A 14744-nucleotide genomic window follows, 5' to 3' on the forward strand; every position below is an offset into this window, starting at 1 on the left:
AATAAAAATCTAATTAAAAAGGAAGTAAACACTGTAACCAACAGGGCACTCGGTATTCTGGGAAGTTTGTGTGCATTGGGAATCATTTTTTTTCAAATAAAGCCAAGGTAACACTCATTTTACATACAGCACACAGTGAAAATGTCATGAATATGACAGTGGACAAATGCATAAAGCGCAGCATAATTTGAAATCAGTCACGAGTTTAAAGTTTGTCGATCGTGCGTCTTCAGTGAAGCTGAACTCTCCACCTGTCCGTATTCAATTCGCACGGACCATAGGACCGATCGTCACAGAACACGCGATCATGCAGGTCACATGCACACTTCACAAGATCTCAACTAGATTCGACTAAGTCTGCAAGGTTTGTGAAATTAAATGTTCATTAGTCATTCAAAGATTTGTTTAAATTATATAAATGCGTATTTGCGGAATGCTGACGGCAAACGAGAAAGTATTATAATGTTTGCCTTTAATAATATTAAAGCAATCGTTATAATACTTTTTTGTATACATTTTAATTCCTTTGTTTAACAGCTCTATCTGATTATTAGATAGACTTCTATCCGTATTAGACAGAACTGAATGACAACAGCGAACAAGAGGGAGAATGTGAGCACTGTGTGCTCAGGCGCTGCCGCAGCCGTTCTCGGCGCCGTCAAAATAAAAGTCCCGCCTCAAACCCATCGGCCAAACAGAAAAACTTATCGGCCGATGCCGATATTTGAAAAATGGCAGATATCGGCCTTGGCGATATATCGGTCGACCAATAGCCCCCCTAAAAATGGCCTAGCGACGCCCATGGGTGGCACGTTGTCTAAAAAAGATGCCGGAAAAACTGAGAGACACAACTCAATGTGTAAGCGTGTAAAAAGATGTTGAAGATGGTGGATTCATTCCAAAAGTTTTCATGGCTGTAGTAATTTCAGATTTAGTGGTTTTTAGTGTTGGTTTTTCTGAGCCGACAGTCCAATAGTAACTAGGGTTGTGACGGTGAGGAAATTTTCCCACCAGTTAATCAATGTGTGACAACACCGATAAACACCGTGGGGGCGGGGGCTTTTCCTCGCTTTCCTTCGCTTTTAAATAGCTTGTAAAAGCAGCGTGTGCATTTTACTTTCACTTTCAAATAGCGGCAATTCGGCGTAAAGCAATTGTTCGTTTTTAGTTCGTTTGAATTTTCCCTCTTTTCCTCGCTTAACTTCGCTTTTAAATAGCTATCGAATTAGCGGTAATTCGGCGTCAATTGCTTGAATGCAACAACAAAATACAATGTCAAACTCACTTTAGCCTATATATAAAACATAGAACTTTTATTAACAAAACGAATAAAAATACACCATGTTATAGGGCAGGCTATGCCTAATATAAAATAACAAATAACTTACATAAAGTTTAAATAGGTAGCCTATACAAAACTGGAAATAAGTAAACATATACATGTTTTATGTTTTATTTAATATATAACCAATTAAATAAGAAACAAATGTTTAAAAAAACTTTCAAAATCACCTTAGATAAACGGCAAAAGTCAACAGGCTTTTCAAAATCCAAAATATTGCCAAACAGGCGCTTTTGCATCTAGTTTCGAAACTAAATCATCCGCGATCGTCTTGTCTGTCTCACCTCACTCTTCTTGTCAGTCAGCTCACTCACTCTCCTCACTGGAGAAACGAAATCTGATCTGTGATATGCGACTTTTGTTCGGCACGCTGCATTGAGCAGCCGCGTTCAGTTTTTAATTGTAGTGTCTGTTCTTTTACTGAACTAAATTATCTTTATTACTAGGCTATAAAAAAAATCTAAACGACGGTGGGGGTCAGTGCCGCGGTGGGCAAGTGAAGTAGTTGTTGCGGCTTAACAACGGTATCACCGTCAGCACCGTCTATCGCGGCAAGCCTAATAGTAACTGCTACTGATGGTGCAGTGAAGTGAAAAATGCAAAATCCCTCTGTGAAAAGTTGCTTCTCCAAATTTATGAACTTCAAAGCACCATAAAATATAAATGCTAAAAAAAAAAAACTGAAATGGTTTTGGAGGGCTGAAATCATTGACAAGTTTTTCAGTCATTTCAGAGTTAGTTCTCTGTTGCTTCTCTGTTTTGGCTGTCAGTATCTATTTTGTGTACAAAACGTGGGTAAGCTCTTTTAGTCTACACTCTTTTCTGAAGATCTCCTCTTGAGAAGTGCTCCTCCCATCCAATAATCACAATAAGCTTTAGGCTTTGTTACTTATGATATGAAGCAAAGTTTCAACTTTCAGATTCTGTCAGTTTTACAATGAAATACAGACATTAAATGTGGTTTTGATGCTCTTTAATGTGACGTGACAAATTGTTCTAGCACCTCAGTTCAAGCGGCATGTAAACTGATCATATTTTGCTCTTTACTACTAGTTATATCACAAAAATAAACATGGATGAACATTAGAAGGTATGTTAAAAGAAACAGTAAAAGTGTATCAACAGTGGAAAGACCTAATGCTGAATTTATCTCAGTAAAGAATTTCAGTGTCCATAACTTGTTAGGAAAAAAACAAAACAAAAAAAACTAGAGAGGAGCATTTTGACAAATTTATGCTCTATATGACATATTCATTATATTTTTATTTAACCTGCTGTGTTTATTATATTTTGTATGTTTGAACAAACCTGTCATGAAAACAAGTTTTTATTGCAGCCACTGTTTAAATGTTTATATTTCAGCAACGAATTGGGAGTAAACATAATTATATCATTGATATAAAAACTGCCTTATGTGCAATTAAAATGTTTATATACAACTTATATGCAAGGTTTTTGAGTGTTGATTATTAAATAAAGTTAATGACTATGTAAATATGTGCTGCGTGGTTTCCTCTCAATAACAAAATAAACACACAACAAACATGACAGTGGTGAGGAAACAGCAGTTCAGAAAGCATCTGATCATAGCGATGTAGATATGTTTGCACCAGCTCTGCAGTTCGGCACTCCAGTAAAGTCACGTCACGTCACCTTTATTTATAATGCACTTTATACAATAGATTGCTTTAAAGCAAGCAGCTTTAAAGGGGTCATATGATGCTATTTTAAAGATTATTATTTGGTGTATTTGGTGTAACAGAATATGTTGACATGCTTTAATGTTCAAAAAACACATTATTTTTCAAATACTGTACATTATTGTAGGTCCTCTATGCCCCGCCTCTCTCAAACGCGTCGTTTTCAACAAAGCCCCCTCCTTTGACAAGCGCAGTTTGCTCTGATTGGCCAGCTGACCCAGTGCATTGTGATTGGCCGAACACCACAAGCACGCGTCGGAAATGTAACGCCCCTTACCATAATCGCTTCAGCTTTCAAAGTAAATATCAAGACCGAAAGGGCAAAAGAGTTGCGTGACAGACACAGTGATGATGCAGTACACAAGCCGCGTGACGTGCTATGATTTCTGACAGGCAGTTCACTCTCAACATGAAAAAACAGTAACAATTGATTTTCTACTATAAAACAGATCTCTATAAATATGTAAAGAATATGTATAACTCAGTATTTTAACAAATTGCAAAAGCTGAATAATCAATCAAAGCTACTGATTAATCAGTGAAGTAATCAATGTCGATTAATCGTTCTAATAATCGTTAGATTAATTGATTTTCAATATAATCCTTTGTTGCAGATTTAGAAAAGATGACCCACATTGTGACTAGGGGTGTGCGATATTGACCAAAAATTATATTTCAGTATTTTTTCTGGGAATTTGCTGATAACGATAATTAGAGAATATTTTGTGACATTTTAAAAGATTGATTAAATTCGCTAATTCATTTCATTAGACACCATTTTTTAAGTGTTAAGTATGTTAAATCATTAAACACAGAATCTGGAAAAACACAATGGAAAACACAATTTGGGGGGAAAATAAAATGGTTTTCATGGATCCCCTAAATTAGTAGCTTACTCTATGGAATTTAATTGTGCACAGACAGGTTATGTTTACATTCATTCTCAAGGTCTAACAAACGTGGAGAGCATTAAAGGGGCCATTAACTGCCTTTTTTATTATTTTGTACTGTTCTCTGAGGTCCACTTATAATGTTATCAAGATTTTTACATCAAAAAACATCATAATTCAGAAGTAATAGGCTATTTTCTGTCCTGTTTTGACCCCCTCATCAGAATGCTCTGTTTGAATAGGCGTGGCGGATTGTAGACTCAGAAGTAAACGCCCACTGCTATGATTGGCTAAGGCTGATGATACACGGGGCAACTTTTTGGGCAGTGTTGCCACCAACGGGCAACCAGATGAGACACAGGGCCCACGACCGATCTAAAGTATCCAGATAGACATTTGTTATCCATTCTCAATGTGAAAGTGCCCAAGCAACATTGCTAAAAAAAAGTTGTCGGGCAACTTGATGAAATGTCTGCAACATACTTTGGTTAAAATTCCTCAGTGGTCGTGTAAAACAACACCCTTTTTACCTTGTCAAAAACAGCTCTGTTCACAGTGACCCGTTTTGGTGCATGTCTCTTTAAATGATAATGAGCTACTACTCACTCACTCCATCCTTCTCTTCTGTTCTTTGTGTATTTGGTGGCACATTACCATCAAAAACAAAACTAATGCACTGCGTCCTCAGTGGCTCTGATGTCGTGAGAAAATGAAGACTCTTATATTCACTTTTACATCCAGCTACAAATCACCTGCATTGCTTACGAGACATTGTTGTCACTACAGCTGCTCGAGCGCGGAGAAAATAGCGGACTACTGGCTGAGGGCGGAGATATGCTAATACAGGACAGTCCATCAGCGGTCATAGGCAGGGCCAAGAATCAAAACGGCTTGATAATTGAGACTTTAGTTTTTTGGGGGGATTAAAAAAAAAGGAGTGAATGGATTTTTATCATTGTAGGGTGGTTGTGTTCACACACTGCTAAGACAGATTTATATGCAAACACCATGTAAAAGTGAATTTTGCATCCAATGCCCCCTTTAATGGTAAATTAATATTGTGATAAATGTCAATATCATAAGATATGTAAATAAATAATATTTTGGCCATGTCGTCCAGCCCTATTAGGCAATATCTGCCCCTGTCGCTCATGTTGTTATTATTTTAATTACAGTTTTCGGAAAGTGAGACCCTTGAGTTACAAACTCTTCATATTCTCAAAACTGATGCTGCAGTTGAGAGAATTGGTAAATGTTCCGCCATGCTATATTTATTTTCGGACCTGAATTGTTTGTTTTGTTTTTTTCCTCGACGCCTATGAGATTACGATGACATTCTGAGATATGTGGTTACGTAGAAATGAAGTTGTAGACTTAACATAGGTTTGCGTACTTAAAATAAAGCTTAGTTAAAGCATGAAATAGCATCGTTCGGGCAGCCTGTAACAGGCCATGTGAGCTGCTATTATTCATCTGCAGTGCAAACGTGTATGCATGACACTCGTGTTTTAGCATCTGTCCTGTGTTCACCGTCACCACCCCCAAAACATCTCACGTTCTAGATTCACAGCATGCCTTCCATATGAACCACTTCTCCCTGTGAGTTTTGATGGGGCTAAATGCATGCCGGACATCTGTAACTTCCACTGACTATTTCAGGCCTTGCTAGAGTAACATTGAAGCTTGTTATTTTTTCTCATCTAGTCACAGCAAGATTTATAAATAGACCTGGCCTTATGAATCACATGGCATTGTTTTCAAATGTCAACAGAGTGGGATAAGCACAAACTCTAAAGATGAGTGTTAGAAGTGTTACAGAAGTTTTAGGGGTTAAAATATCATATCACTTCTTTAGCTAACCTGCAGCCACGGCCAAAAAAAAATATATAATTCTTTCAGAAGGAAACATGCTTTCCACTCTACAGTTTGCACAAAGCAATCGTCTTCTAAGCAGAAAGAGTGGCCCTTGTTTTATTGAATAAATGTGTGTGCATTAATAATTTAGTCAGATTGTACAGTATTTAATTTTGACTTACTGTATAATTGTGACCATCAATGCTGAAATCCAGGGAATGTTTTAAAATAAGATAGTTTTTTGTAACTGTAATTAGGGCCCTGTGTTTTATTTTTTTCCCAAATTCCATTTTATGTTTTTCTCAAATTCTTCATTAATTTCTGGATTCTGTTTTAATGGTTTAATTAAAATATATTAATATTTTTAATCCATTTTTAATAATTTATTAAAATTTTATCATTACATTTTTACGATAAAAGAAATTTATTTTTTACAATAAAAGAGCCCTATGAAATTATTTTTTCATGATTTCTATGTTGTCTCTTAATTTTTTCTGGATTTATAACTTAAAACAAATTTATTATCAAAAATGGTGGTAATCAAATGAAGGCATTAAAACATGTAAATAATGCAATGTAATTAATATTTGATGTAAATGTAATGAATGTAATGAAATAAAAATGTAAAATTAAAACATGGAATACAATTTGTGTGATACTCCTTAAAAAATAAAATTTTTATAAATTTATTTTTTATAAATAGAAGTGCAATGGTATATATTTCTGTTATAATTTCTTAAAACTTTTATTTTGGGGGGCTGTAGTGAAGACCTTTGAGTTTCTGCGTGTATATGACAGTAGTTTTCTCAAATGAAATGGTGAAATGGTGAAAGTGACTCTCAGAGCAGCTCTGGAGATGAAGTTCATGTATACATGTTCTAATATAGTGAGACAGCAGACACTGAAAACATCACGAGCAGTACGCATGGTTGAGTATGTGTAGTAGATGAAACTCTGCCACTCATTCATTTAGACATGCAGAACATGCAGACTTTATTTTTAAATAGTATTCTTTTTACACTAGAGTAGAGTCCTACTTTTAATTTATGCATTCAAAATTCGCCAAATTCCGTGACATTCCGCGTTATACAGTAAATTCCATTTTTATGACTGGGTTCCATGATTCTGTCCACGTTTTCTGCATTGCAGAAATTAGCTTTCAGTTAATCAGAGAGATATATATCTGATTTAAAATGACCTCTAATCTTCCTAATCGCTCATTCATGATATCCTTCCATAGGTTTTATTCCCTGTCAGGTGGTCTTAAATTGTTAACAAGTACTTGTGCGTCAATCTTCTTTTTCTGTGTTAACATATCCTATCATTATATCTTCTGCCATGGCATCCTCATCAAGTCAAGTCAAGTCACCTTTATTTATGAAGCACTTTATACAATACAGATTGTGTCAAAGCAGCTTTAACAGGAGTGTTAAACAGGAAAACGTGTGCTAATAATGCAAGAGGAGAATAGAAAACAGCCAGTTTATCAGTTAAAGTCAGTTCCTTGTTGATTCAGTGATGTAATCATCCAGCTCTGTTCAGTTCTCTTCCAGTAGTGTCTGTGCAGCCAAGTCAACAGTGTTGTCAGAAATTGTGCATAATATCTCATACCTCATGCATAATATCTGTCAGTGCACAATGTTTGTCTTGGGTTACGTGTGAACAAAATGTAATTTGTCTTGACACTGTAGTGATTTATAAATATATACTTTTAAATATATATAAAATAAATATGTAATTTTTGGCTCACTTAGTGCCCTAGTCTGTGTGGGTGTCACAGATCAGTTGCTTCTGCCTAAATGATACGTCTTTGAAAGCAGCTAGAATATAGGAAAATGTATCACCTAATTCTGCATAATATGAAAGGCTGGGCTGAGCAGAAGCCTACAGATCAGCCCGGGTGTGCAGCACAAGTCTTCTTAGGGCTGCTGATGTAGCTCTGTAAAGCTTGTTAAACAGAGCTCTTCCTGAATTAGCTCTTAGCATCATCGCAGTCTTCATTCATGAGCTTGCGTTGCCTGGCTGACATCACTGAGGACGCATCACGGAACTAAAAATGAGCTTCAGCACAGAGGCATGATGGGATTATTCAGCCCTTCCCACACGTGTGCATCTCTCTGAGCTTCTTTATTCATCATACCACATGTACTGTCCAAACGTTTGATCTTCTCTATTATATTAGTGTTCCTTTGTGTGCATGATTGAATTTATATTCCATGCACCATCTTCACTGTTCATACCTTTTGACTTTTGACTCTCTTTACCCAAACTAGTGTTGGCCTGAATTTGAAACTTGAATTTGAATTTGTACAGAATAATTATTGAACTTGCCAGAATGTACAGAATGGCATTAAACACTCAGAAGAGCAGTGACTATATTTGACTGCAGTGTGTACGTGTCCAATGCCAAAATAATATTTACAATTCAGTTTTTGGTACCAGCTGAATTATCAGCAGTAAGTAGGTCTTGACTAGGGCTTTGGACCTTAAAAACAATTTATTAAGGGCTTGAATGCACAACAAGCAAAAATTACACATTATTATTAATCACTATTGAAACAACAATTTAAAGCATAACCTGGTATAGATTGAGTCTTGAGTCATAATGTGCAATTCAGATGATATCTTTGTTGAATTCATAGCATACAGAAGATCTCAGAGGTTGACAGGTAAATGTTGATGTTGCAGGTGTGGTGCTGGTGTGTTTTGAGGGTGACTCTGATGGCTACATCAATCTGGTGGCATATCCATATGAGGAGAGCGAGGGGCTGGACCACGAAGAGCTGTCCGAAAGAGATCAGCCACGCCGAAAACACTCTCGCCGTAGCCTCCACCGCTCCAGCAGCGAGCACAAAGAGGACCGACCTGCTCACGACGGCGACAGCAACGACAAGTGAGAGAACGCAACAGAATTAACACAATCCATTGCTGAGAGAGTCATTCTGTATGAAAGCAAACTGTACTTTGGACTGAGGATCTTCAGATGAACAAGTGTTGTCTGATATTAAAACACAGTTACCAACCTTAGCAAAGAACAGTGTTATTTTACTATCAATTTACTATTATAGTTTTTTATTAATATTTTGAATCAGTTTTTTTTTTTTTTCATTGAAGTTTCAGCATTTTTTTATTTTTTATTTTAGTTTGTATGATTTATTTGTATATTTTATTTCAAGTAACTTTTTTATGGTTGTAATTTTAGTTTCAGTTTTATTTTTAGTTAATTATAATAACCCTGGTTGCGAAGGTCAAGATCTCGGAGGTGGAACAGAGCTGCTGAAATTGAACATATTGCATTGAAAATGTGATCTCTGTGATAATAACAAAAACAGTGCTTCCTAGCAAGTACTTCTGTCTGAATCAAACTTGTGTATTTGCCAAGCAAACATTCCCATATAAATTGTTCATTTTAAGAGTTTGACAATCACAAAACTTTTTCAGCAGTCACACTTGCACAGCATTGTTGGTGATTAGTGTGTCTGTGTAGTCTGCAGGAGTTGAAGAGTCCTCGCCTGGACCTACAGATGCATTCGGATGTGCCCTTCCAGATGCTAGACAGCAACAGCGGCCTGAGCTCAGAGAAGATCAGCCACAACCCCTGGAGTCTGCGCTGCCACAAACAACAGCTCAGCCGCATGCGCTCCGACTCCAAAGACAGGAAACTCTACAGTATCCTGCTCTGAAACAGCAGTTTATTCAGAAAGCTCGGTTTGGAAAAAAAGTGTGTAGTTGATGGACAAGTTCACAATTTTACTTTCTTGACAAATAGTCAACTATATTAAATAGCTTGAAACTGCTTGAAATTGTAATTGCAATAATATGCTATTTGACTGAGTAAATTACTTTTTAAGATAAAATAATTTAGAGAAGGTCTAATTACTTTTGCCTATGGCATAAAATAGGAGAGGTTCCCTTCAAAACGAAGTGACTTGAAATTGAAAAACACAAGTTATGGTTGAAACGAGGACCAAATCCTAAAAGTCATTCAGTCGCTCCATGCATCAACACTAGAAATCATGCATGATGTAAATCTTTTTGCAATTAGCAGCCGCTGTTCTGTCATCAGGGCAACATTTTCCAAAAAGCCACTGAGCATTAAAATAATGAAACATAGATTTGTGGGTTGTTTCTCAGAAGCATTATAATTTGATAAGCTTTAATAATCGTTGCAGATCTGCAGGCACTCTGTAGCTTTTGTGCATCTTAAGTAGACAGACTCATGGAGGACACCAGCTGGAGATCTGCAAAATCACACTTGAACTTTACTTTTAGGATGCTCACACTTTATGTAGCTCGGCGCTAATGAAAGAATACTTTAGATTCTATTATATTATGTTTAATACATTATTTAATTAATAATTCCCATTAAAGTACAAATAAAGTATGTTTTAAAATAATAAATCAAAACTGAACAACTCTATGCAGTGTAATTCACCACAGCTGTAAAGTGCTGCAAAAGCTAAAAAAAAAAAATACTGTAAAATATTGAAAAGTGCTTAAATTTGACTTCAAGGAAGGTGTACGAGACTGTATAGTGATAGGTGTACAACAGTACAGCCGGTACTGTGGAAAGACTGCTATTATTACCCTTTTTTTGTCTTGTAAAGGCAAATGTTATCCCAAAAACTTGAGGCAAGCAAGAGTAATTTTCATGCCATGCACAAGCATTCCCGAAGTAATTTGGCATCAGAGAAAATGAGGAAAGTAGAAGCCTTTCTGTCAGAAGAGTGATGATTTTTGCCACGACCCATTGCATTTCCACAAGCTGAGCAACAGGAAGCAGATGTTCACGTCTTTAGGACTCTCATTTGAAATTCTCCAAAATCTTCATTATTCATAAATGATTTAGTCACTAGAGAGAGAACTGTTTGTTTCTAAGAGAGGTTTTGACTAGAAATGATTGGCAGGCAGATTGTGATAATATTGCCAAGCTTGTCAAAGTGAATGGGCTCATGGGAATCTATGAGATTATCAGGAATACCACACTCCAGACTAATCCTTGTCTGTAGTTTAATTTACAGATGTTTTTTAAATGTATTAAATAATGGATAATTAAATCTACAGCTAGCAGCTCTCTACAAATAATGAAGCTTAAAAACAGCACTGTTACCACTGCACTTCAAAGAAATATAATGAAGCATTTCAGTAGCAAAGCTGTTTTAGTGATAGAAGTCGCAGGGCAGCGCAGAAAATCAAGTTTGTGTGCTCCTAAATGTTTCTGTGTGTGTGAGTGATTGTGTATTAATTAAGAATAGTTATTAAACTGACTGGAACTACTCTGCTTTAAATGGTTTTAACACATGCATTCCAGGCAATCAGAATCGAGTATTCAGAAAGACATTGTTATAAATATATGTATATATATAAACTTTGTGCATTTTTGTTGCACTCTGTTGTCTATGATTCTTGACCCTAAACCTCCACCAGAGTTTCTGCTGCTGGAGAATGTAGTCCATCATTTCGTCTACCCCTGCATCCTGGACTTGAAGATGGGCACCCGGCAGCACGGTGACGACGCGTCAGAGGAGAAAGCCGCCCGCCAGATGAAGAAGTGCGAGCAGAGCACGTCTGCCACATTAGGGGTGCGTGTGTGCGGCATGCAGGTGCGTATGGCTCTGGCTCTACACACGCTTAGCGGAGCACTCTTACAATTAAAGGTTCTTCATTGGCATCCATAGTTTCAAGAAGAACCTTTACCGCCCATAGAACCTTTCCATTGTATTGTACAAAAAGGCTCTTTTTAGTGGAAAAAGGTTATTCAAATTTAAAATGTTCTTCACATTTAGAAAAAAATGTTTATTTTAAGAACTGTTCACTGAAAGCTTCTGTGGAGAGCCCAGAATGGTTATTTTATGGCCAGTGTAGTTAACCTTGGCCTCATGTAGGTGGCCCAAGTTGGAAACTGAAGATGGGACAGGAATCCCTGACACTGGCAGGAAAACTAATTTCAGAGTAGTCATTTGTATAAAAATTAAGTGAGTTTATGCTTAAAACAAGAAAAAAAATCTGCCAATTGGGTAAGAAAAATAGACTTGTTTTCCCTTTGGATTAAGTTTTTTTTTTTTTTTTTTTAACACCATTGGCAGATATTTGCTCACATAATAATCAACAATTGTGTGTTATGTTCCCTATTAGATTTCTAGGGGCAAAAGGGAAGTAACGTTTTAAAGTAAAGTTTACTGTAGCAGCAGCAAAGAGAAAGGTTTGAACTGTTCTCAGTCCCAGCACTCAAGTACACAAAGTAAGACTTACATTTATTTACAATAAAAAAATTATGACATATTTACACATAATTTGACAATTTATGTGGACAATAAACATAACATTTCTCAAGAGCGATTTTTGAAGGGGACACAAATAATACAGCTAAAATTGTACTTATAAAGGATATGTGTTACGAATGAACACAAGTAGGCAACAGGCAGCGGGTCCAAATGCAGTTCAAGATCCTTTAATGATAATCCACAGAAATAAGCATCCAAAATTCATGATGGAACCACAAGGAGGTAACACTTATCAACAACTCACACCGACAATAGCAGACCAGGGCTTAATATACACAAACACAGGACCAAACAGGAAATGGAACACAGCTGAACCAGGTAGACACTAATGAAAACACAGCATGATGGGAAATGGAGTCCATGACCAGAACAGGCAGGAACACAAAACAGGAACGCCCTCTAAAGCCTCACAGTGGTGAGGACCAAACAGGAAATGGAACACAGCTGAACCAGGTAGACACTAATGAAAACACAGCATGATGGGAAATGGAGTCCATGGCAGGAAGACAAAACAGGAACGCCCTATAAAGCCTCACAGTGGTGCAGGCAACCGGGCGTGACAATATGTATACACAGAGGAAAGCCTTACTACTATTAGTGCAGCAGGGAGACCGTGCCAAATTAGACAACTTCAAGCTGTTGTGGTCACGCCGTGACACAGCGCTCGTGTCCGTTGTATCCGTCACAGTGTTGCCAAGTCCGCGGTTTTCCTTTGGAATTGGGCTACTTTATCACTGTTGCCGCGGGTTGTTTTTCATGTCCGCGGGTTGAAGCGACCCCAATAACGTGTATTTTAGCCCCCAGAACGTGATTTTTACCGGGGGACCCCTCGATTTGTTTGGGCTACTTTTGGGTAGCAATTGGGAGGGTTTTGTTTAGGGCTGAACGATTTTGGAAAATAATCTAATTGCGGTTTTTTTTTACCAATATTGCGATTGCGATTTAATATGCAATTATTTTTTAAAGCTCTTTATGTTCTGTATTATTCAACAAAGATAAGCTATAAATCATTGTATAGTATGACCAACACAATATTATATAGATTAAACATAAATGTTCTTTTCTGTAGGCCAGGCCTATATGTTACGATGAAATTAGGTGATGCATGAATTGATATGAATGACATTTTTATTGAACAACTACAATCACAGTATATTGACTGATTTGTTGAACTTCCAACCTAATAATTATGTTTAAATAAGCCTGGTGTAAACATTAATATGAAAGTCAGTAACAAATCACACAAACTAAAGTAGAAATATAAAAACAAATCTGTTGCGTTACCACACTACTTTAGGTAATTCAAAGTCACTGTAATAAACATATGTAAACATGTGCACTGCACTTTTTAAACACTGTCTGTTAACTTTAACTTTTACTTTTTTGGTCGCGCCCCCCTTTAAACCTATAAAAAAAAAATCTTACTTAATTAAAAAAACCTACAGGGAAAAAAACACCTGCATCACTTGAAACATTGAAAAATAGCATAGAGAGAATAACATTATTATTATTATTATTCTCTCTCTGTTATTTATGTATTTTTTGTGGGTTTCATGCTGTCCGCAAAGGCATAGGACACACACAGGCTTTCCTCCTCACCAACGACATTAAACACCGTGTCTACACCGGACGCGAGCGGCAAAATACAGTAGAACCGTTATAATCAGTGACGCTGTGTACACTGGATGCAGCGCGGCGCGACAAAACCCAACATTAAACTGATGCCTTGTTCTATTTATGACATACTGACACAAAGTTAAAATGATTTGCAACGGTCGCTTTGTCACGTCCAGTGTAGAGCTGTTGCGGCGCGACGCGACAACTGTAGCGTCCGGTATAGACACGGTGAGTGAAGCCGAGAGCAAGATATGCCGCGTCATATTTTCTGCATTTAGCTTTTAAATGACCAGCACCTGCCTGGGTCTGTGCGACTTCATCTATGGCTTTTCTCGTCGCTTTCACAAACCGATCCATCTCCCATTCTAATTACGTCCTTTGGCTAGGGCTGAATGATTTTGGAAAATAATCTAATTGCGATTTTTTTTTTTTACCAATATTGCGATTGCGATTTAATATGCAATTATTTTTTTTAAGCTCTTTATGTTCTGTATTATTCAACAAAGATAAGCTATAAATCATTGTATAGTATGACCAACACACAGATAGATTAAACATAAATGTTCTTTTCTGTAGGCCAGGCCTATATGTTACAATGAAATTAGGTGATGCCTGAATTGATATGAATGACATTTTTATTTAACAACTACAATCACACTATATTGACTGATTTGTTGAACTTCCAACCTTGTAAGCATGTAATAATTATGACAACATAAAGCACTGACAAATAAGCCTGGTGTAAACATTAATATGAAAGTCAGTAACAAATCACACAAACTAAAGTAGATTGCAGAAGCAGAAATATAAAAACAAATCTGTTGCATTACCACACTACTTTAGGTAATTCAAAGTCAATGTAATAAACATATGTAAACATGTGCACTGCACTTTTTAAACACTGTCTGTTAACTTTAACTTTTACTTTTTTGGTCGCGCCCCCCTTTAAACCTATAAAAAAATCTTATTTAATTTAAAAAACCTACAGGGAAAAAACACATGCATCACTTGAAACATTGAAAATAGCATAGAGAGAATAACTGTTATTATTATTATT

At 36.7% G+C, this 14744-nt stretch overlaps 1 protein-coding gene across 3 annotated transcripts in view; it reads left to right on the top strand.

Moving 5' to 3' along the window:
• LOC107705840 (inositol hexakisphosphate kinase 1-like) overlaps nucleotides 1-14744 on the top strand; it is a 57431-nt gene that overhangs the window by 36198 nt on the left and 6489 nt on the right. For all 3 annotated transcript variants that reach the window (XM_016509336.1, XM_016509337.1, XM_016509338.1), the window contains exons 3-5: nucleotides 8475-8679; nucleotides 9274-9455; nucleotides 11214-11389. In XM_016509336.1, the coding sequence (XP_016364822.1) occupies nucleotides 8475-8679; nucleotides 9274-9455; nucleotides 11214-11389 (563 nt within the window). The remainder of the gene's footprint in view (nucleotides 1-8474; nucleotides 8680-9273; nucleotides 9456-11213; nucleotides 11390-14744) is intronic.

The sequence above is a fragment of the Sinocyclocheilus rhinocerous genome, unplaced genomic scaffold (assembly GCF_001515625.1).
Source record: "Sinocyclocheilus rhinocerous isolate Xijiao unplaced genomic scaffold, SAMN03320098_v1.1 scaffold1826, whole genome shotgun sequence".
In the NCBI taxonomy this organism is placed as follows: Eukaryota; Metazoa; Chordata; class Actinopteri; order Cypriniformes; family Cyprinidae; genus Sinocyclocheilus; species Sinocyclocheilus rhinocerous.